We start from the raw sequence: 23,724 nt of genomic DNA, 5'->3' as shown, positions 1-23,724 counted from the left end.
ATGAAGTTCGACAGTCAAGTCCAATTGGGGGGGTCCTCTCTTGGCCTTTTCTTCCTCCTTCCATGGAGCGACTCGTCTTTCCGAGGTTCTCCTCCGCCCCCCCCCCCCGCTTTGCGCAGTGGTTTGACCCATCTCACTAGGTCGCTGCGCCTGGGTGTCAGTGCGCATGCGCGAGCTTCGGGGGGCTCCTGGCTCCCCCACCCCCGGCACTGGTGCCCAGTAACTGGGGGGGCGGGACTTGGGCTGTGGTCGGGGCAACGCCGGCCACGTGATGAGGGGGCCGCCCTCCCGGCTCTGCGCTGCGCGCCGCCGCCCGGCTGCCTGCTGGCGGAAACCCTGAGAGTCCGCCCCGGAGTGGCGCCCCGCCAGCCCGGCCAGGTAGGTGTCGCCTGTGCACGGTACCGGCGAAGACACAAGAGTTCCGCGGACGCACGGGCACCCGCCTGCGGCACTGCCCGTGCGTGTCGAGTTGGCAGCGGAACCCCTGAGGCCGCTGCTGGCCCAGGTGGGCTGGGTGCGCGGTCCCCGAAGGGAAGGAAGGTCGGCGGGACCAGAGCAGATGCCCCAACCCGGCGTGCGTCGCCCAGCACAGCCTTGTCGGTAATCAGTGAATGCGATCCTGATACCTACCCTTAGCCCACTGTTCTTAAGCGTATTTCTCGATCTGAAAGTTTCTTTAAAATCATGCGTCAACCTCGTCTGCTTTAGGGCAAGTTGTTGTTGGTTCAGTCGTTAAATTGTGTCCAACTCGGGGACCCCCATGGACTACAGCAAGCTAGGCTTTCAATGCAGGAGACTCAGGTTGGATCCCTGGATAGGGAAGGTCCCTCTGGAGAAGGAAAGGAATTAGGGTATTCTTGCCTGGAGAATTCTGTGGACAGAAGATCCTGGCACATGGGGTCTCAAAGAGTCAGACAGGATTGAGGGACTGACACTTTCACTTAGGGCTTTCCTGGGGGCTCAGACAGTAAAGAATCTCCCTGCAGTGCAGGAGACCTGGATTTGATCTCTGGGGTCAGCAAGATCCCCTGAGGTAGGAAATAGCAATCCACTCCAGTATTCCTGCCTGAAAAATCCCATGGACAGAGGAGCCTAGCAAGCCATAATCCGTTGGGTCTAAAAAAGCCGTACATGACTGAGCAATTAACACTTTCGGGGCCTGTGGGGATATCTAAAGGACAGACCTGAGCCTATTTTGAGAAAACACGGTGGAGAGGACTGTGGTAAACTAGGGAGCATGTACCCAGCAGCTCTGCAAGTTGTGGCCAAGTGAAAAAGTCACCCAGGGTTCTTAGTCTCACTTTGCAAGAAAACTTAGAGTGCTGGACTTTTACCAAAAAACATGATTTGTAAAACTTGTGCCAAATAAAAGTCATCTACCAGTCAGATTTATCCCACAGACTGCCAGTTTGCAGCCTGTTAATATTATTTGGGGGGGGGGGAAGTCACTAGAGAAGATATCAGCTTTTTGAGAGCGAGGCCTATAGCTTTTCTTTTTCGCTCTGTAAAATGAGCAGAGTAGGTGGGAAGTGTGGTTGCAAAAAAGGAATGAGCTGTCTCTGAGTCTCTTGCCCCCTTCTCCCCTTGCCCTCCTCAATCTTTCCGGGCAACAGGGTCTTTTTCAATGAGTTGGCTCTTCGCATCAGGTGGCCAAAGTAATAGAGCTTCAGCTTCAGCATCAGTCCTTCCAGTGAATATTCAGGGTTGATTTCGTTTAGGATTTACTGGTTTGATCTTGTAATCCAAGAACTCTGGAGTCTTCTCCACCGCAGTTTGATCATAGGAATTCTATTTTTAATGTTTTGAGGAACATACTGTTTTGTAGTTTGCAAATTTTCCTCAATAAGCCTGTGGTGCTTCAGTAAGAGAAGAGGGGAAAAGCCTTTCTTTGTGCCTTGGTGTTGAGTCCCCAGTGTTGAACTCATGGTCAGATTGTGAGTTAGAGCAGTGAATGTAAATAAATGGACTACCCGTGGTTTTTGTCCTTCAAGAAAGTCCAGTACTGACCCCGGGGAACTTCACACAGGGACTAGGTTGCCAACCCACTGGCTCACCTTTAGCTCAACTCAGAATTTATCTTTTTTTTTTTTTACTGGAATATAATTGCTTTACAATATTGTGTTAGTTTCTGCTCTACAACAGCATGAGTCAGCTGTGTGCATACATGTGTCCCCTCCCTCCAAGCCTGCCTCGCACCCCCTGCCCCCCGCAGCACCCCACCCCTCTGGGTCATCACAGAGCCCCGAGCTGAGCTCCCCGGGGTGTGCAGAAGCTTCCCACTAGCTCCGTGTTTTACACGTGGTAATGTGTGTGTGTGAATCCCGATCTCCCAATTCATCCCACCCTCCCTTCCCCCTTGTGTCCACATGTCTGTTTTCTACATCTGTGTCTCTTTTCCTGCCTTGGAAATAGGTTCATCTGTACCATTTTTCTAGATTCCACATACATGCGTTAATATTTGATGTTTTTCTCTTTCTGACTTATTAATGTTCCACTCTGTATAACGGAGTCTGGAGTTTATCGTAAAGGAGCAGAGAGGTGGCAGCATATGCTTGGGAGACCGGGCCTGGGCTCCAGACCTGGGTTACATTTTCTTATTACCTCTGCCAACTACTGTGTTGTGCAGCCTGAGCACATTACTCAAACCTTCAGAGCTTTAGTTTCCTCTTCTGTAAAAAAAGAATAATACTCCCTACCTTGCTGGTGTAAATGAGGATTTAGGTCTTGCTTGTAAAATGCTTAGCCCCATAAATTACACATGTAAGTGCCAGATGAAAGGGCAGCCGCTTTTATCGCTGCTACTCAAAGCAGCAGGACAAGGTTTAAAAGTATGGATTTAAGACGTGGCTATCTTACCAGCGAAGAGGCCTTAATCAAGTCAGTTCCCTGTCTCTTTAAGGAAAAGTGGCCATTCCCCATGCTCCAAAAATTGCTGAGTAAATCTAAAGCATTTGTTTTCCCATAAGGCGAACAGATATTTGCTGAGCATCTACTATGGCGAAGAAAGTGCCCCAGGAAAACCACTGGTTCAGAGGACCAAACCTATTTCACAGATTCAAGAACAGAGACCCAGAGAACAGTGTAGACCAGAACCCAAGCTTCAGCCCCTCCGGCACAAGATTCTTCCACAACACCAGGCCTCTTGCCAAAGTCCGAAGTGACACGCGTACAAACCTCCTTGCATAAAAGCCTGAGAACACCCCTTTCTCCCCTTCCTGTTCCAGGCTTCCTCCTGTTGCTGCAATGCAGGTAACAGGTGTCAACTGAAAAAAAAAAATTTGTTTTAAACTTTATTTATTGATGACTGCTCCGGATCTTCATTGCTGCACACAGGCTTCCTCTAGTTGCGGTGCATGGGCTTCGCATTGATTCTTTACCACTGGCCCAGCAGGGACGTCCCACCCCCTCCCTTGTTGAGAAGGGGTCTGTGGACCTTTCTCTGAGCCCTGTGATTCTGCCCTGGGCTGGATTTGCCCAGTAGTTCAGTGACTGGTACCTGTCAGTTGTGAGGGGGTAGATGTGAAGGAGAATCAATTGTCTGCACAGTCTCAGCTTTAAACCTTCAGTTACTAAGAAAAGTATCAGTGTGTTGGCATGACTGTCTGAGTGCACGTGTCCATTGATCCATTTCTCAGTGAACTTGGTGATACAGGTTCTGGTATGGCCAGGAAGCTTCAGCGGTGGCTGCTCTTAGTTCTACCTTAGAGATGCTTAGAGCGGTGGCAGAGAAGGGCCAAGGGCAGTATTTGATTTTTATTTTTCAAGTCCTGCAGCCCATCTCATGGAATTTCTAAGCAGTCATTATCCAGAAGGCATCAGTTTTATTACCCAAGAGAACCACAGAGTAGAACCCAGAAGAAATATTTTCCTTATTTGCAGTCAGTATATTTGGTTTGCTCTCACATGTTTTTATTATACAACTAAGGCTTCCCAGGTGGCCCAGTGATACAGAATCCATGTGCTAATGCAGAAGACTCAGGTTCAATTCCTGGATTGGGAAGATCTCCTGAAGAAGGAAATGACAGCCCCCTCCAGTATTCTTGCTTGGGGAATGCCATGGTCAGAGGAGCCTGGCGGGCTACAGTCCGTGGGGTCAGAGAAGAGTCAAGCATGATTTAATGACTGCATAACAAGGGGGTAGCTGTCACTCATTATCTCCTGTGAGCCTTGGGAGGGCAGAGGGTATTCCCATTAAACAGGGGAGAAAACAAGATCACATCGTGGCCAGTCAAGCTGGGACCAGGACCCGACTCCCTTGCCCTTAGTCCTCTGCTTGTTCGGTGACCCTGCACTTCCCTCTTAATGTTGCCCCGGAGAGAAAGGGAGGAGAAAGCACAAGCAGAACAGTACATCCATCAACAAGACATCTCCATTGCTACTAAGTCTAGACTCCCTAACAGGGCCAGACAAGGCCACCTCCCCACTCTCCCCTGCACATTCCAGCCGCCCCAGGCCTCTCCTCACCCCTCAGGCTTGAACCTATGCAGCCTCCAGTCTGAACATGATCCCCTAGGAACACTGGGTCCTCTAGGAAGCATTCTGGGCTCTGCATGGGTGAGGCTGTGGGTCCCACTGCTTTAACACAGAACGGATAACATTGGCTGAAACAGGATAGAACGTTTCTTTCCTTTGATGTAAACAACTCTGGCTGACTGGTGGCTCTGCCATGCAAAGAGGTCCTGTTCCTTGCATCACCCCCAGGATAGGACCCTTCTGCTCTTACTGGCCAACCCCATCCATCCTCCACCCGGCGGGGAGGGCGTGAACGGCACTTCCTGCCCAGGCGGGACCGGAAGTGTGTGCGTCACTTCCACTTACGTCCTCTGGACCAGAACCACCTCACCTGACCACATCCATCTGCACATATTTATCCCAGGCATCCATGTGCCCGACGTTATGAAGGGCTCCTTTCTGAGAGGGAGGAAGGCGGAATGGATACTTGGGAATCCAGTGGATCCCCACTTCTCAATGAACCAGAGTCTCCCTGGCCCTTGCACTTGAGTCGCGCCTGTCCTACCCTGGGGAAGCCCCAGGCCGCTTTCTGTTGTTCAGTCACTGAGTCATGTGCGACTCTGCGAACTGCCCCACAGCAGGTTCCCTGTGCTTCACTGTCCCCTGGAGTTTGCTCAAACTCGTATCCATCGCGTTAGCGATGCCATCCAACCATCTCATCCTCTGTCACTCACTTCTCCTGCCACTTAGTGACATGCATCTCGGAACCCCCAGATTGGGAGGTATGTCAGCCGGGGTTCAACAGAGAGAACAGTAGGGGATGTAATCAGGAGACTTGGTGCAAGGAATCGCCTTGCGCAGCTGTGGGGGCTGGTGAGGAAAGGCTGGAATCCACGGTGAGAGCCGACGGGAAGGGCAGGCCGGCTCGGGCGCTACCTGCAGCTGAGGCCACAGTGGAATTCCTTCTTCCTCGGGGAAACCTCAGTTCTGCTCTTGAGGCCTTCCATTGCCTGAAACAGGCCTTCCCTGATGACCTAGGATCATCTCTTTTACTAAAAGCCAACGAATGGTGAGTGGATCAGCTCTCCAGAGTGCCTGCCCAGCAACACGGAGGTTAGCATTTCTGAATAAATGGGGAAAGCGAGCCCGGCCAAGTTGACACCTAAGAGTGAGCATCCCCGGAACGGGGATTTCTGATTTCTGTGGGGGACGCAAGGTGAGTAACTTCAGAAAATGATAGGCACGACGCTGCTGTTTCCCCAAGTCCCCTGGTTCTCCAGCTAACTGCTGGAAAGCAGCAGTAATTGAACTTGGCTTCATAATTATTGTTAGTTCACCCAGTATTGGTTGCTTAGATACAAAGCAATTCATTTGGAGCCAAAGTTTCCTAAGATGTCCCATAGATGTTATAAGTTTCCAGAAATACATTCAGTGATTATTTATTAGTAATGGCTCCCAGAGTTAACACATTTCTGCTCCAAACAATATACTCTTTGACTATTATCAACCACTGTATATTAATTAAGTAACTGGTAGTTTAATGCTACTTATGGGATGTAATCTGCGTCTCCAGCAGAGTTTGTTCTGCAGGTCTTTGGCGGCATTTGTTTTGAGACCTTTGGGATGGTTATAATGTGCTTTTTCCTCCTTTGATACAAGCGGAATTTAATGTTTATTGTAAAAATAAAATTGGATGATACAGAAAGAGAGAAGAAAATAATCACCCTAACCTAGCAGCAAAAATATTCTTTCATATATATGTATATATAAAATGTGTAAGATCACACATGTTATGCAATTCTGTATCCTGCCTTTTTAAACTTAACATTATTTTGTGATTAAGTAAGCCATGTAATTAAGTTGTTATGGATATTTTAGTGATTTTTTTTGTAGACTTGTACTATGATTTACTTAGCCATTCTCTCCTTGTTGGACATTTACATTGTTTCTAATTATTTGCAATTATAAAGCATACCAAGATACAAACTTGCAGCTAAGTCTTGAGGATCTAATGAATAATGTGGTGATTATAATCAACAATATTGTATTATCAACTTCAAAGCTGCCAAGAGACTAGATCTTAATTGTTTTTACCACAGAAGAGACATGATAATTTTATAAAGTGATAGAGGTGTTAGCTAATGTTACAGCAGTAATTGTATTGCAACATATAAATGTATTAAATCACACTGTACACCTTAAACTTGCCCGATGTTACATGTCTGTTAAAAAAAAGAATACCAGGATGTTAATCTTTGCACACGTTTATGAGTATCACCTTAGAATTTACTCTAAAAGTGAAATTATAGGAAGAAAGGGTATGAAATATGTATGTCTTTTGATATATATCAACAAGCTTTTCCAGATTTCTTAAAAATTTTTGAAAGATTATCTCTCGATACTTGACCGCATTGTAAAACATATGAGAAGAGTCAATATAATCATTCCCTAAAGAGCTTATAACCAACTGAGTAGATTTATCTAGAAATGAAAGTAATTATTCGTTTCCCTAAAAGATACTCATTTCTCTTATTTGTTACTGATTCAACCCAGAATTTGCATCACTTCTCTTCTGTGAGTTTCCAGTATTCAGCTAGGATACTACCTTTCCCTAGTGGCTTTAATCCGCCTTTTCAAGTGATATCAAGTGCCAGCCTGCTGTCCATGGGCCTTATCGGTGACAGGGTCTTCAGAAGAACAAGCCCATAAACGCCAAGTCATTGTAGGGGAGGGAGAGGCCAGCCAAGCTGCCGCTGATTACCTGCGCCCCACGCCCGCCCGCCCGCCCGGCCGCTGGCCCTGCTCAGGAAGAGCCTTGGAGATCGAGTTAACACCCCCTCTCCCAACCTCTCACAGCGCCCTGTAAGGACTGCCAGGCCATAATGAAGGTTCTTCTGCTGAAAGACCCCAAGGAGGACGACTGTGGCCAGGACCCCTACGTCAGGGTGAGTGCTTGGCACACCCAGTCCCAGAAAACCTGGCCCTGCCTCGTGTTGAAGTCAATCAAAGGTGGGGCAACCTGCTAACAATTGAGGAGTGGGCACAGTATAAGTTGTGAAATAGGCCCCCTTTTCCTTATTTCCCCCCCCAAAACCCTGCCAGCTCAAAGCTGTATCCTTTCATTTGCAGGAGCTGGGATTATATGGGCTCGAAGCCACTTTGATCCCTGTTTTATCGTTTGAGTTTCTGTCTCTCCCCAATCTGTCAGAGAAGGTAAGGTTCGTCAGCCTCTGAGCACCGTCGTTTTCCAATGAGACACCTTTGGTTTCCGCCGCATCCTTGCCAACCCCAGTGGGAAGGACCCGGTGATGAGCACTCGTCTCACTGGTGGCGTAAACTCACCTGCATCCTCAGCCCGAGCTTCTAGCAGCCCCTCCAGAAAGCCACCTGACACAGAGGCGGGCCCACGGCGAGGCCCCGCCTGCCTGCTCTCAGCCCGCAGACCCTTCCCCTTCCTCCTCTCCTGCAGGCCGCGCTCCCCCCTCACCCCCCTGACCTCAGCAAAGAGCCCAACAGCTGTTGTTTCTCCCCAGGCCGGGCACCTTGGCGGGGTCCCCCAGCAGATAAGAGGGAGGGTTGGGGTGATAGATTACTGGCAGGGACAGCCCCAGGGAAGCCCCATCGGAACAGTTCCAGCTAAAGATGGAGGTGCCCAGCTGCCTCCATCACTGCACATGCCACCAGAAGACCTCCCCAGGGGCTGGATTCTGGACTCGTGGGCCGAGAGCTGGGGGCTTCACAGGATGGGTGTGCCCACCCCTGCCCACTGGGCTCCTGGGCCATTGTGAACTCCAGGCCCCCCACCCCCACCCCCATACTCTGCATATTGGAGTCTGCCCGTCACTCACGGAGCACCTCTCTGCTTTCTCCCTTCCGTTTGAGCTGAATGTTGAATTATTCGTTCAACAGTTGTCATCTGCCCTGACTGTGTGTTGTAAGGACTATGTAAGGGACCCCCATTGGCACCTCTACCATAAGCAACTTTAACAGAAGCAGAGCTCATCATCTGAGCTCATTGCTAGAACCCCGATGGTCAGGAAAATGCTCGAAGCAGGGGCTTCTCCGTCACCCCCAGCTAGTCTGTTTCCTGAGGGGGTGTCTGAGCTCCGTCTGAAGGTCTGGTGGTGCGGTGAGTGAGTGCTCAGGTTTGGGCACTGTGAAGACACGTGCTCAGATCACAGTTCCGCCCCTCACCTGGGCTGCTTCCTCATCCTCGCCAAGCCTGTTTGTCTTAATCCGAGCAATTCGAGTCTTTCCACCCATCACAGGGTACCATCACATGTTTGGTGCAGGAATGTGTGTAAGAGCCACTGTGTGGCTCAGAATCCATGGTCAATAGATTTTGTCCCCATTTTTATCCTCAGAAACCAGGGCTTCAGCATGGATATTGCTCCTTGAATATTCCAGTTTATTACGGATGCAGGTCAAGTCTGCGGTCCTGCCTACACCCCAGCCATGCCCAGGCTGAGCCACATCCCCTCTCCCTTGTGCCTGCCACCCCACGTCACACTGACCCGTCCCTCCCCAAGACTGTGAGGTGCTTGAGGGAAATGCTATGAATTTACCTGTGTGTCCTTAAAGACCTGGAGTAGATCCAGGCATGTAGGGAGCTCTCATGCCTTGAGTGGGTGGATGGGTGGATGGATGGATGGATTTAGTTTGCCCACCACTTTTGTGAAGATGTGGAATCCTGGGCAGCGTTGAACTTGGCCATCGTATAAAATGCCTCTGCCCTTGTTTGGTGTGCAGCTGTCTCATCCCGAAGGTTACGGGGGACTCATTTTCACCAGCCCCAGAGCGGTGGAAGCCGTGGAGCGGTGTTTGCAGAAAGACACTAAAGCCGAAGGTGAGGGCGGGGTCTGCTGTGAATCCCTCTGGATGTCACTGGTTTCTCCTGTCAGTGATGCTCAGTCTGAAAGAGCTAGACCTGGGTTTGAAACAGCGCGGTGACTTTTAGTTCAGAAAGTATTTAGGTACCGACTTCCTTTGTGCCTGTGTTACCTTTGGAGGGAGCAAAAGATGAGATTCCCTCTTCTAGGCTATTTCTTAGTGTCCCACCCAGAATAGTGTCACCTGGGAGCCTTCTGATGGGAGTGAGCACTTCGAGGTGCCGAGTGCCCAGGAAACGGGACCGTGCTGCCTCCCAAACGCCCAGACAGGTGTCAGATCTTAGGAAGGAAAAGCTAGTGTTTCCTTATCTCCTAAAAGGGTGTTGAATGCCAAGTGGCCTTATGATACTTTTCTTTTTTTCAGTATTTCTTTAACCCATATTTTAAAATGTTTACTTTTGTCACAAAATGATAATGTCCTCTATAAAATTGTGTTTGTTTCTAAACCTGAAATGTATTATCTCTACTTTGACCTAATGGATAAATGAGCCTTTCTATCTGAGATGATAGTTTGTTGACTGCTTTGGTTTATGGCCCAGAAAAAAATCAGTTGTATCGGATGGCAGAGGATGGAGTGGTTAGATAGCATCCCCAACTCAGTGGACATGAATTTGAGCAAATTCCAAGAGATAGTGAAGGACAGAAGAGCCTGGCGTGCTGCAGTCCATGGGGTCGCAAAGAGTCGGACAGAGCTTAGCGAGTAAACAGCAGTTGCTTTATTAGAGATTTAAATTGCCCCTTTCTCGTAAGCAGTCACTTTTTTCTCTAAAAGTCTAATCTTGGGGGGAATTCCCTAGTGGTCCAGTGGTTAGGACTCAGTGCTCTTACTCCCGTGGCCGTGGGTTCAATCCCTAGTCTGGGAGCCAAGATCCCACAAGTCTCATGGCGTGGCCAAAGGAAAAAGGGTAGATTTTTACATTTTAATATCACCAAGCAAATTAATTCTTCATTATGTTTGTTTACTAGTATTCATTAAAAATGCTTCCAGTGCCAGCTGAGGAAATGACTTAATATTTCAAGCAAGGCATACTGAAACGTCTGGCTAAAGTGATTTGTAAAAACTTGCCTGTAGACTTATGAATAGAATATAAAAATGGATTTTAGTTTGAGATGCTGTTCTTTATATCTGGTCATTAATAGTTTGCCTTGCTCACAAGTTTTTTAGGATGAACAAACAGCTGCAGGCAGCAGTCCAAATGGCCACCGTGGTGTTTACAACTCACATCGAATTTCATGTCTTACAGTCTGGAAAAAGTCTCTGAAAGAAAAATGGAACGCTAAGTCGGTCTATGTGGTGGGAAATGCTACTGCTTCTCTAGGTAAGGCCCAAATAAAACACCAAAGAATGACTGTGATATTGTGATTATAATAAAAAATGTATATTTGGTCTTTATCCCTATTCCTGGCCCAGGCCTCCTAAAACCCTTGGAATTTCCTAAGTGATAAGAAAAAAAAAAAAAGGTGTCTTTTGTTAGTCCTAACAGACCTCTTTCAACTCCATCTGAGTTGACTTCACTGCGGTGACTTTTGGGAGGCCCTTAAACTGGGGGCTAGTTGCCATGGGAACCAATCCCATGATTCCAGGGGGAACTTTCAGATCCTGACCTCCCTGCCCCCCACCTCCAGGGAGAAGAATGGTGGGGTGCCCAGAGGTTGAATTAATCACCAGTGACCATTGGTTAGTCAATTGTGCCCGTGTAATGAAGCCGCCATAAAAATCCAAAGGGCAGTTTCACAGAGGAGCTGGGAGGCCCAGGCCCCCTGAACCATCCCTGCCTGATGCAACTCCTCCATCTGGCTGTTCATTGACGCCCTTTGAAATATCCTCTGTAAGAAGCCAGCAACAGTAAATTACACCTTTGTCCTGAGTTCTGTGAGCTGTTCTAGCAAATGATCCAACTCAAGGAGTGGGCCGGGAGACCCTCTGACTCAGAGCTGGTCTTGTCAGAAGCATAAGCGACAACCTAGGTCTGAAGTGGGGGTGGTGTGATCTAGGGGACTGAGCCCCAGATCCTTTGGATGTGAGTTAACATTGTCAGACACTCAACTGAGAGCTGGAGAACTTCTGGGTGTGGAAAACCCACAGCCGGGGCAACCAGCATGCAGAGGTGTGAGTGGTGGAGAGCAGAGGAGAGAGGGAAACGGGAGATGTCCTTCCCCACTGACCTGACTTAGTTCATAGAACCATATGGTTCAGCTTAAAACAGATTCTTTTCCTTACTCAGTTTATAACAGGTAGTTAGTCAACCACATAATGATGCCAATAAGGGTGTGGTGAAATAAATATATTCAGATATGGCTAAATGGCATTGAAAATTGTTTCCCATCTTTTGAGAAATACTTGGTCAGCCTGTATTCAAAGACTTTGCTAAATTATTTGTACCCTTTGGCCCACTAATCCCTTCTCTGATAATCTATCCAAAGGTAGTAATCCCAAATAGGAGAAATGCTTTTATCAGTTCAGTTCAGTTGCTTAGTCATGTCTAACTCTTTGCGACCCCATGGACTGCAGAACACCAGGCGTCCCTGTCCATCACCAACTCCCAGAGCTTGCTCAAACTCTTGTTCGTCAAGTCAGTGATGCCATCCAACCATCTCATCTTCTGTCGTCCCCTTCTCCTCCCGCCTTCAATCTTTCCCAGCATCAGGGTCTTTTCAATGAGTCAGTTCTTTGCATCAGGTGGCCAAAGTATTGGAATTTCAGCTTCAGTATCAGTCCTTCCAATGAATATTCAGGACTGATTTTCTTTAGTATGGACGGTTGGATCTTGCTGTCCAAGGGACTCGCAAAGAGTCTTTGGGGTGACGGTGGCGGTTGGGATACACAACTATGTCATAGTGTTACTTATAATGTAAAAAAAATGAAAAACCCCAAGCGTCCACTAACAGGGGAAGAGTTCAATTTAAGTTGTAATAGATCTGTGTGATGATTATGTAGTTTCTTCTTTTACATACACATCTTTATTTTGAAGGAGACTTACAGGAAAGGTATAAATACAAGGCAAAGAACTTAATTTTTCCTGAGCCTTTTGAGAGTAAGTTGCTAACTTGGCCCCACGTCACCCAGAGCCACAGGTCTGGGGGCCACGGGGGTGGGGGAGGCCGTGGGCTGGGACGCAGCTCTCTCTCGGGCACACAGTGCCTCCTCCCACCTCCCACACTAGCTTCAAAGGAGAGACACTCGTGTCATTGTAAAGTACCTGCCTTCGTCTCTGCACCTTTAAGATACCACCCTGGAACAGAAGGACTTTAATAACCATGTAAAGTAATAAATGATGTTGTTGTTTTCCAGTGAATAGAATTGGCCTGCATACAGAAGGAGAGGCCTGTGGAAACGCAGAAAAGCTTGCAGAATACATTTGTTCCAGTAAGTAGAATAGGGCCCCGGTGAAGCCCGGTATTGCTGTTGGGGGGTCTCCCAGCCAGCACCTCGGGGAAGGGCCGTCTCCTCGGTGCCTTCTTGGTAGTGACACGGCTGATTTGAGTGCGTGCACCCCTCTGGGTTCACGGCGCCTTGTATCTGCTTCTGTCTCGTATCAGGTGCCTTGTATCTGCTTCCATCTGTGCTTGTCTGAGGTTCAGCCCACTCCCCTCCACATCCTCCACCCAAGGACTGGAGACAACTCGAACCTGACACCGAATGAAAGGGCTGGAGACAAAACCAGGAACAGGACTTTCTGGGGATTGTAAGGGGCGGGTGGAGGCAGCAGGAGCTACTGGGCACCATCTGTCTGTCTGTCCGCCAGCTCCCCCGCCTGCCCTTCCTTGTAGGAGCCGCTTCCTGCTCTGAATTCCCTCCAACCCCAAGGCCCGCTCCTCCGTGAAGAGCACCCCCACCCCCTCATAAGCTCATCATTGGGCAGCACATGGGCTGAGACATAAAACAGCACAGGTTCCAGGGAGGTTTGTATTTCAGTAGGGATTAGGCTTTGCACTAATTATGACATTCTCGGCTTCTGACACGAGCCAAGGTTTTTGGAGCAGAACTCTGGAAGAGAGAGAACAGAGAGGCTCAGTGGGTCTATAGGGGAGCCCCGCTCAAGTTGTGTATCCTGATCCCTGCCCCGTGCCTGCTCCCGCTGCACACAGACGTGTCCTTGTCACGTTGACCCCTCCCTGACGGATGCGTGGCATCAGACACCCATGTGGAAGAGGACAGAGAACCAGCTTGCCTTCTGTCCCTGAGGGGATCGGGGCCGCGCCCCTCGAGATCAGGGGCTGTGGGACTGTCTCTTGAGGACCGGATGCAGGCAGCTCTGCGGGCCTGTCCTCTGTCCATCGAAACGTGAGAGCGGCCGTAGACCACGTGCCAGGCTCTGACCCGGGGCCGCGGTGCACAGACCCTTTCTAGAACTTCCCTTCGGAGACAGGGCCAGTTGGGTGCTGACGCCCAAGGTGTTGCTGTGAGTTTGTCCAGGAGAAAGTGTTGTCTTCTCTGTCCCTGGTGTTGGCACCAGGGTGGGCAGGGAGGGCAACACCTTGACTGGGAGCTTTTACGGCTTCTGGGCCATTTTGTGTGGGGCGTGGTGTGTTGGAACGTTTGTCCTCAAGGCGGCGCTGGCCTGTCTCAATCTTTCTGAAGTCTTAGGGGGCCCTCCTATCAGGAGCCACTGCCGTTGGTAAAGGGGCGCAGGCTCGTGTGTTTCTGTTGACCCCTGGGAGCCGCTCCTGTGAGAGTCCTGGGTCCTCCCCTTCCCCGTGGGCCAGGCCTCCTGGCGCTCAGGCAGCGGACAGTGGACTTTGCAGGTTCCCATTCACTCTCCTTTTCCTACTTTTCTTTTACGAATAATCTTATTTCCTCTTTCCTGGGTCACTGTCACTGTTGGTATCGAGGGCTGAGCATTACTGGGTGGTCAGCGCGGCCCTGGCGCCTCTCCTGCGTCATCTCATTTGGTCTCCACCATCATCCACTGTGGTCCACTGTGGGAACCACATGGGCCTATTTAATTTTAAATTAATTGAAATGAAAAACCAAAAATCAAAACGTGTTTCCCCCACCACACGGAGCACAGGCCACAGCTCAGCCACCCCTCTCAGCTCAGGGTCCCGCAGGGACAGCCTGGCTGCCCCAGGATCGCCCGGCGCGCTGTTTGGCAGCCTTGTCGAAGCTCTGGGAGCTCATGACCATCCAGGGTCCCAGAGCTCCAAGGGGACAAGCGGGAGGACGGACTCCGCACAGCTCGACCAGGGTTCGCCTGTGGGTCCTGATGAAGCTTCAGTTCCCAACTAGAATAACATCCAAGTAAGAATCCATCCTGACCGATAAGGACTTGCCCCTGGTTTCACCTGGATGTTAATGAGTTTCTTGCAAGCCAACTCTGAAGCTTGATCTTAAAAAGCAAGAATGCATTCCCAGTGCTTGGAGTAGTAAGGCCAGTTCATAGTTACTTCTTATTTGTTTGACTTAAACACTTCTTTACTCTGTGACGGGCACGGTTACAAGCACTTAAAGCCATCACCTCAGTGAATCTGGTAGTTTCTTGTTCTGATGGACAGGTCTTCCCTCCCAGGGTGTCTCTGCTGGCGGAAAAGAAAGGACGAGTGAAGTGGTCAGAGGTAGAAGATAACTCTTAACAGCGTCTTCTGAGAGAGAGAGGAGAGGAGGGTGTCAGAGGCAGGCATTATGCGGGTTATTTATTGATTTTTAATCTCCCTGGATTATAGTTGATGGATTACTCAGGTTATTTGAGCTGTCCCCCTGGACTTGCAGCTGAGCTGACCAACAACTTGTTCCTGCGGACCTGCCCACTTCCTGGGCTCTCCTTCGTGCCCCGCCCCCAACCAGCCTCATCGTCCTGATTATCCACCGCTAAGTGCCCGCCGCTAGCAGGCCTGAGCGGGCGCAGTGACTGCAGACCTGGAGGCCCTTAGAGTTTTACAGACACACGTGTCTCCTCCAGCGAAATGACATTGACCCGCTCCCTCTCGCCACCCGCATCGCCTGCAGAGACTGAGGCCCCCGCCCCGGCCACGTAGCGCGCGCTCAGGACTTTCCGCGCAGCTGCCGTCTCCAGCCCAGCAGGCCGGGCCCCCTTCCTGTTAAAGGAGCGCAGAGCACCTGAGCCCCAAGGTTCAGCGTCCTGTGTGGGGTCAGACTCCTGCCCGGCCCTGGTCTCTCCCTGTCATCCCAGGGGGACCTCACCGCTCACCTCTGCGGAACACTCAACCAGCTTTCACACTGGCCTGTTTAGCTGAGCTCATCCCAGAAAGGAATTTTTTTTCATTCATTCATTCATTCATTTTCCATAAACAATCTTACGACAAAGAGGAAGAGTAGTGTGGTCGAGCAGTGCCCTGGTGGGAGATGCTGTCAGTTTCCATGGTGATGAGATGGGCTGTGGGCATCCTTCCCCCCAGAGGCTGTTTCCCGTCAAGCTTCCACTCTTGGGAAGGATTCTGACACCTAGTGGCCCATCAGTTTTGTTGGGAGCTGGTGTCTCCCATGGTGTCTCCATGATTCTGCAAAGAGAGGCCTCCAGCTGATTCACCCAGAGAGGAGAGGTACACGGGGGCAGGAGGCAGGGCCGTTCTCAGCAGTCTGGGCCCCCTGCAACATCTCTCAGGCCCTCGGGCACCTGGCCTGGCGGCCGCCATCCCCACCATAACAGAAGTGCCCCGCAGCTGGTCTCTGTTGGGGCGGCTGCACCTCCACCGTCCACGCTCGGCTCCCATTTCTTGCCTGTCCCTGGAGCACAGGTTCCAGCCACCTCTCTCCCAGCCAGTCCCCTCTGGAGGCAGACTGTTACTCTGGGGCCAAAACCAGGCCTGACCTCTGACCCAGCTCTGCACGCCCACTGCTGCCTGGGGCCACCAGGGTGGGAGGGGCTTCGGAAGCTGGGGGGACCGCAGCCCCAGGCACGCGTGGGTGTTAGTGTTCCACATGCTGTACCCCCCCAACCATGACCCCGAGAGCTTCCTCCACTCAGGCCTGGAACCAACCTAACCCAGGGCGGGGCCTGGGTTCGGCCTCCCGCACCACTGACTCGTTACCTCCGGCACGTCCTCAATGCCCGCCTGTTTATTCACAGGGGAGTCCTCCACAGTGCCTCTTCTGTTTCCCTGCGGAACCCTCAAAAGAGAGATCCTGCCGAAAATGCTCGCGGACAAAGGTGACCGAATGCACTGGCCCTCGGGGCCACGCCTGCCCCGGCCTTTCCAGGGTCCCAGGGGCCGCCCACGTGGTGACAGTTTGTCACCCCACAGCGCTCAAGGGAGAGCAAGGCTGGGCCAGGAGGCGCGTGCCCCTCAGGTTAGGCTCGGGGTGCAGGCGCCTTCCTGCTTCAGACCCACCCACTCAGCTCCGCGGGAGCCCGGAGCCCTCACCCGGACCACAGTGGTGGTGGAGTGGCCAGGACTCCCGGTGGGCACACAGGGAAGCCAGTCTTCAGGGGGCTTTGGCCGCCCCTCAGCCAGATCAGTGCAGTCTAGCCCCCCGATCTCATCAAGCACGTGGCAGCCTCCAGCTCAGCTGACCTTGACCTGCTCCCTCTCCAACCCTGGGCCCCAGGCCAGGGTGCCAGGGACCAAGCTGTCCAGGCCCCCGAAGGCTCGTGGCTGCTGACGCCCCAGGCTTACAGCCCCCCTCACAGTCTGCCTCCAGCCCCGGCCTGCAGGATGGGAGTCCACGCAGACAGCAGCCACGGCGGAGTGGCCAGGGCCAGGCCTGTGGATGGTCCACACAGACGTGGGGACAAAGGGAATCGTGGTCCCGGGTGGGGCTGAGGCTTCGGGACCCCGTCCTCCCCCTGTCACCTCCGCCTTCTGCACCGCTTGACCGCTCCGCAGCAGCCCACGCCCATCGGCTTGTTCCGGGAGGGCCATGCGGCCCTGGGGTCCTCAGCTAACAGTGCCCTGTGGTCCGTTCCTGGCGCGGTAAAGTCTGTCTCCTGGTCTCCATTGTGTCCAGGGATCCCCTTGGAGAGTGTAACCGTCTACCAGACTATCCCACACCCAGGGATCCAGGGGAACCTCAGCAGCTACTATACCCAGCAGGTGCGTGCCGCTTCCTGGGAGCTGAGGCCGGGAGACCCCCGGGTGGCACAGGCAGGGTTGAGGGGCGCCGGCCTCCCGATGCTGGTTCTACTGTCCATCGCAGCTTGTGCCTTGCAGTGGGGGTGGTGTCCCATCTTTTGGTTCCATCTCTGTGTCTGGGAAGTAGGAACAGATCCATCTGGTAAGGTTTCTCAAGCATTAAAGGAGATAATTTACACAAAGCCCTCTGTGTAACATTCGAGACTGAGAAAGCCAGGGCTCAGCAGTGGCCTTGACGCTGTTCCTCGCTGTGGGGTGGGGCGGTGGTGGAGCTGCAGGGCTGGGCTGGAGAGCCTGAGGGCCACACCAGGCGGCCCACAGGGTGGGCCGTGGTCTGGGTCGACCTGGGGAGGCCACGGGAACCTTTGGAGGCTTCAGGCAGAAGAGTGCTCGGCTCTTGTGGGGTTGATGGGAGCGTTCCACATCCGCACCCAATAAGATGCCTCCGCTTCCTCTCCCAGGACAGGCTTCTGAATCCCTTGCCAGCCTGGGAGGCCCTGTTAGCACCAACAGAGCAGAGAGGCCCAGGGGCCTGTCCGCTGCCTGCTCCATTTCCAGAAGGCACAGAGAAGCCCAGGGAGCAGGCTCGCTGCTCTGATCTGACTTGATCGGTGCGCTTCGGCCACACGAGCTGGAGCCGCTGTCCACTCACCTGTGTGCTGGCTCCCTGGTGCTTGTTGTCTCTGGCCGGGCAGGTGCAGACCCGGGGGCGGCAGAGCATCCAGGGAGCAGCGCCCAGGCCCTCCCCACCCCCTCTCTAAACTGTTCTCGACACAGAGATGGAGCCCAGGACCCAAACCAGTGGGGACCCTCCCGCTGTGAATGCCCCGGCATGCACCTGGGCTCCGGCGGTGATGGTGACCGGCTGGGCAGCATCTCTCAATGGGGGCCCTCCTGCTCTGAATGCCCCTGGGCTGCCCCGACATGAACCTGGGCCCCGGGGGTGATGGTGACCGGCTGCGGAGCATCTCTCAGTGGGGACCCTCCTGCTGTGAATGCCCGTGTGCGCCCTGGGCTCCGGGGGTGATGGTCACCGTCTGGGGACCATCTTTCTCCTTGGCCCCCGGCAAGGGACTCACCCTGTTCTCCCCTTTCCAGGGTGTTCCCGCCAGCATCACGTTTTTCAGTCCCTCTGGCCTGACACACAGTCTCAAGCATATTCAAGAGTTGTCTGGTGACAGCATTGGCCAAATTAAGGTGAGCTATTCAGTGGGCTTTTGATCTTTTTCTTTCAGGTTCTTTTGTTTGTTTGTTTTAACTTTGACTAATTATCCTAGAATTTCCATGCGAAGTCAAAGCACCCCTGACCTCGCAGAGTCCCTGAAGGCAGCTCTGGAGAAAAGGCAGGGCTGGACTTCCCTGCAGCCAGCCCTCAGGACTGCGCTTCCTCCGCAGGGGGCTGGAGTTCCATCCCTGATCCAGGAAGGCCTCGTGCTGTGCGTGCGTGCGGCCAGCCCTCAGGACTGCGCTTCCTCCGCAGGGGGCTGGAGTTCCATCCCTGATCCAGGAAGGCCTCGTGCTGTGCGTGCAGGCCCCTGCTCACAGCTCACAGGCCACCTCCTGGCTGGTGCTCTTGGACAAGTTACTTAACCTCTCTGAGCCTGTGCAACATGAGGATGATTATCGCTTTGTGGTCTTCACAGACACGTGTATGGTCTTCGCTGATAGGTTCATTGAAAGAACTCAAGTCAAGCCCTTAGCTCAAGTCCTGGCTCGGTTATTAGCATGCTTCCCCTTGTTTCCCGTCTGTCTTGAAATTATCTGTTCTAAAATCCTTTCTCCTTTTCATGGTTTTTAACTCAAAAGGATTTCCATTCGTACTCTAGGAGTTGGCAAGTAATCCCAGCACTGTAATGGGGATGCTCTTAAAGGGCCCGAAGAGGACTGGGGAAGGGGTACCGGTGTGACTGGGAGTCCCCAGCACAGGCCCCAGCACTCCTGGGGGTCGGGACTGTCTCTGCCTTATAGACTGGTTCCCCACTCCCACCCCACCCCCAGGGAGGTGCCCAGAGCCGGAACACTGGCCTTAGCGCTGGGCTGTTGGGGGCCTGGTGGAGAGTGGGCTGCCGTGCTCCAAGGGCGCCGTCCACAGCCTGGGTCCATCCCCGCGGGCTCTATGGGTCCATCCCCGCGGGCCGTGCGGGTCCATCCCCGCGGGCCGTGCGGGTCCATCCCCACGGGCCATGCGGGTCCAGCTCCCTGGACTCTGTGGGTCCAGCCAGGCCCCTGGTGATGAGTCTCACAGCAGGGCTCTCTAGACGCCCCCCTGCTCATGTGACCAGCCATTTCAGGGGGAAAAAAAGGCTCATGTGGAAACGTCATCTTGTGACCAGATTGCTTCTGCTGAAATTATGCTTGCTATTGGCTGGTTCCCAACTTCAGGGTGTTTCTTTCTTTCTTTTTTTAATGTTCGTTTAGAGGAAAAAACAGCTTTATTGAGATATAATTCGCACACCATGAAATTCACTTTTTATGACTTAAATATGTACCTTTTAAAGTGTGCAATTCAATGGGTTTTGGTAAATTCACAGGGCTATGCCACCATCACCCTCTCATTCGGAAACACTTTAATACCATGAAAGGAACCACATGCCCATGAGAGTCACTCCGCAGCCCCCCAGCCACCACTGGTCTTCTCCCTGTCTCTGCGGATCTCCCCGTGTTCTGGCCTTCTTGTGCAAACGGAGTCACACTGTGTACAGTCTGTGGTGACTGGCTCGTTTCACTTGGCCTGATCGTTTCAGGGCTCACCCGTGTCGCCATATATCAGTTCTTCATTCCTCTGTGTTACCAGACGACAGTCCATTCTGCGAATATACCACCTTTCATTTATCCATTCATCAGCTGATGGACATTTGGATTGTGTCCTCTTTTGAGCCATCATGAGTAATAGCTGAACACTTAAGTACACGTGTGTGAACACGTGTCTTTATTTCTCTTAAGTGTATACCTATGAGGAGAGTTGCTAGCTCATATGGTGATGTTATGTTTAACATTCTGAACAGTTGCCGAACTGTGTTCCAAAGTGGCTGTACCATTTTGCAGTCCCACCAGCAATATATAAGGATTCTAATTTCTCCATATCCTTGCCAACCCTTGTTATTTTTTTTGTCTTTATGATTACAGCCATTCTAGTGGGTATGAAGTACTTTCTTAGTGGTTTTGGTTTGGATCTCCCTAATGACTAAAGACACTGAGCATCTTTTCATGGGCATGATGGCCGTTTTGATACCTTCTTTAAAAACTTTTTTTCTGTATTTATCTTTGCTTTACAATATTGGTTTGATTTCTGTCATACATCAACATGAATTAACCTTAGTGAAGGTCATTCAGTCGTGTCTGACTCTTTACAACCCCATGGATCATACAGTCCATGGAATTCTCCAGGCCAGAATACTGGAGTGGGCAGCCTTTCCCCTCTCCAGGGGACCTTCCCAACCCAGGAATTGAACCCAGGTCTCCCGCACTGCAGGCGGATTCTCTCCCAGCTGAGCCACAGGGAAGCAGTCTCCACAACACATCTGTCCCTTCCCTCTTGAAGCTCCCTCCCCGCTCCCGCCCCGTCCCACCCCTCTAGGTTATCTCGAGCGCCAGTTTGAGTTTCCTGAGTCATCCCGTTTTGGTATCTTCTTAAGGGAAGCATCTGTTCACATCCTCGCCACTTTTTAACTAGGTTATTTGTCCTTTTGGTGTTGAATTGTAAGAGTTCTTTTTTTTTTTTTTTGGAGGCAAGTCCCTTATTAGATACATGATTTGCACAAACTTCTTCCCATTCCATGAGTTGTCTTTCTGCTGTGTTGATGGGGTTCTTTGAGGCACAGAAGTGTTTTTTAACCAGTGTTTTATTTTGCTGCTTGTGGTTTTCATCATATGTCTGCATTGCCTCGTCCACGGTCATGAAGATTCACTGCTGTGTTTTCTGTTGTATTTTTAGCTCTGACATTGAGGTCTCTGATCCGTTTTGATTTGAGTTAATGTTTGTGCATGGTGTGAGGTAGGGGTCCAACTTCATTCTTTTGCCTTAGGGAGGTCTCTTAAGGGGAAGCTGCTTTGTGGGAGGGGTGGGAGGGTGGGGGCTCCAGGAGCCCCAGCTTCTGTGCGAGCAGCCTCCTTCCTCGCCCCCCACACGCCCCTGGAGAGGAGTGTCAGGCCACCGCGTCCTCAGACTGTGTGAAGGAGGTATCTCGTCCTCTCTCCTGCCAGCCTGCCTGGGGAGGGGCGGATGGGGGTGCCGGGCAGGGGCTGCCATCATCGGGGGGCTCACTGTCACAGAGGACTCCCGGGCAGGTCCCTGTCCGTGGTGTGAGCGCAGAGGGGGGTGGGAGGAGCACCTTCTCTCTGCCTGAAGTTGTCAGTCTTCCCATTTCACCCCGCCCCCCTCCCCGAGCTAGCACTGAGAGGCAGGGTGATTGAGCCCCTTTCACAGATGAGAAAACTGAGGATCAAAAAGGCTAAGTGACTTGTAATGCCAGCTGGCAGGGGCCAGAGTCACAGCAAAACGTGGCCCAGGCCACTGAAGCTTCTCACCTAGGATAACGATGGTCCTGTGACCACCGACGGTCACGAGGCGTGGCTCTGTGCCAGGCATGGGCCAGGTGGTTACACGTGTTGCTCATCTAATCATTGGAGCAGCCGGACGAGCAAAGCTGTTAACCTTTCTGCTTCATGGAGGGGGGCGGAGACCCAGAGAGCGTGGGTCACGCTGAGACCCCTGTCCTGTAGAGCTGCCGTTTACACCTGACCCCCTGGCTCCAGGCCCCGGTCTGGACTGCTCTGCCTCCATGGGGGCCCGGCTGCCGCCCCTGCCATACCGAGAGCCCCTTCCCAGGCTTCGTTCTGTGCTCCCACCACGGTGGTCCCGACCGATTCCAAACTTCGTCCTAACAGGGTGTCCGACGGGCCCTGCACCCGCCGCCTCCCACGTCCTCCCGCGAGGCCTGTGGCTCTGCTGAGACCCCTCTGTCTTCTCCCTGCAGTTCGTGGCCATCGGCCCCACCACGGCCCACGCCCTGGCTGCGCAGGGCCTGCCCGTGAGCTGCACCGCCGAGAGCCCCACGCCACAAGCCCTGGCCGCCGGCATCAGGACAGCGCTCCAGCCCCACCCATGCTGAGTGCAAGGCCCTGGCGCCCTGCCCGGGCTGGGCTGCTGCCTCCAGGCAGAGCCAGGCATTGGCAGGGCCTCCCGGGAGGCCGCCGCCCTCCTGCTCCTGCCTCCTGCCTGAGGAGAACACCCGCGGCCCCGCCCAGCACCCGGGACCAGACAGGCCATGGGGTCAGCATCAGGCCTGCAGGCACCTGGCGACCCCCCAGGGAGGCCAGCGCGGACCCTCGCCCGGCGCACACGGCTCCTCCAGCAGTGGGAAGGAAGCCAAATAAAGCTCGCTGGCCACTCGGGCGGACCGTGTGTTCTTGTCACTTGGCTGTGTTTGGGGAAGAAACAGATAAGCCTTCGTGCTGAGAACTGACAAACCTGGCATGAAGAATAAAGTTTGCTGTGTGTGAAGGAGTTTTATTCATCTTGTACCCAGGTGGCGCTAGTGGTAAAGAATCCCCCTACCCATGCAGGAGATGCGGGAGACGTGGGTTCCATCACTGCGTTGGGAAGATCCCCTGGAGTAGGAATGGCAACCCACTCCAGTATCCTTGCCTGGAGAGCCCCATGGACAGAGGAGCCTGGCAGGCTACAGTCCATGGGGTCGCAAGGGTCAGACACGACTTAGCAACTCAACCACCACCACCAAGGGCTAGTCGAGACGTTCAGGCAAGGCTTTATTGGGGCTCCGGGGGCTACAGGAGGGAGCAAAAAAAACAACAGTTTCACTTGCTTGCTCCCCGAGGTGGGGACGAGCTGTTGCTTATATGAGGTAGGGGTGGCTTAGGTGACCTGCCCACCCCTTTGGGGGTGTCCAGGGCAGGGGGCACACTCAGTACCCTGTTCTTGCACCTGACACTTTGTTTTCTGTTCCTGGCTCTTCAGAAGTGGCAGTTGGGTTTTTTTTGCATCTCGTCCATAATTTGCCCCAGCTGCGCATGCATGCAGTTTTTAGTGCCTTAGAGTTTGTTTGTATTTTGTTGCCCAAGGACACGTTTGTCCAGGTGCAGGCACTGCAGGAAAGAGTCCTGCATCCCAGGCCCCAGCCTCCGTGCCACAAAAGATGGTCGTGAGGGCTCAACAGAACCTGGACTGGGTCAGCCGGTCCTCTGATCACGTGCTTGAGGGACAGAGCAAGGCCCAGTTGCTATAGAAGTCTCTTAACGATTCTGTACTTTTAGCTAAGGCAGGGTTGCAAGCATAAGCCCTTAGGGTTATAAGCAGAATTTTGAAAATTATACCTAAAACTTCTTTTAATAT

At 52.4% G+C, this 23,724-nt stretch overlaps 1 protein-coding gene across 8 annotated transcripts; it reads left to right on the top strand.

Annotated features, from left to right (window-relative positions):
- Window positions 1-177: 177 nt before the first annotated feature.
- Window positions 178-22,875, top strand: UROS (uroporphyrinogen III synthase). 8 transcript variants are annotated; one of them, XM_061162897.1, is made up of 10 exons: window positions 188-378; window positions 7,309-7,397; window positions 7,582-7,665; window positions 9,202-9,298; window positions 10,586-10,660; window positions 12,634-12,708; window positions 16,370-16,450; window positions 17,248-17,333; window positions 18,471-18,569; window positions 18,650-21,044. In XM_061162897.1, the coding sequence occupies exons 2-10, from the start codon at window positions 7,335-7,337 to the stop codon at window positions 18,677-18,679; spliced, it is 690 nt and encodes a 229-aa protein (XP_061018880.1). In that variant the 5' UTR covers window positions 188-378; window positions 7,309-7,334; the 3' UTR covers window positions 18,680-21,044. The 8 variants fall into 8 exon arrangements, with proteins under 8 accessions (XP_061018884.1, XP_061018886.1, XP_061018882.1 ...); XM_061162895.1 differs by lacking the exon at window positions 18,650-21,044 and adding an exon at window positions 22,349-22,875 and having other exon boundaries at window positions 198-378; XM_061162896.1 differs by lacking the exons at window positions 188-378; window positions 18,650-21,044 and adding exons at window positions 390-600; window positions 22,349-22,875.
- The last annotated feature ends 849 nt before the right edge of the window (window positions 22,876-23,724 follow it).

This window comes from Dama dama, chromosome 15, assembly GCF_033118175.1.
Source record: "Dama dama isolate Ldn47 chromosome 15, ASM3311817v1, whole genome shotgun sequence".
Lineage (NCBI taxonomy): Eukaryota > Metazoa > Chordata > Mammalia > Artiodactyla > Cervidae > Dama > Dama dama.
Note: the sequence above shows the minus strand (reverse complement) of the source record. Positions and strands in the feature narration are given on the sequence as shown.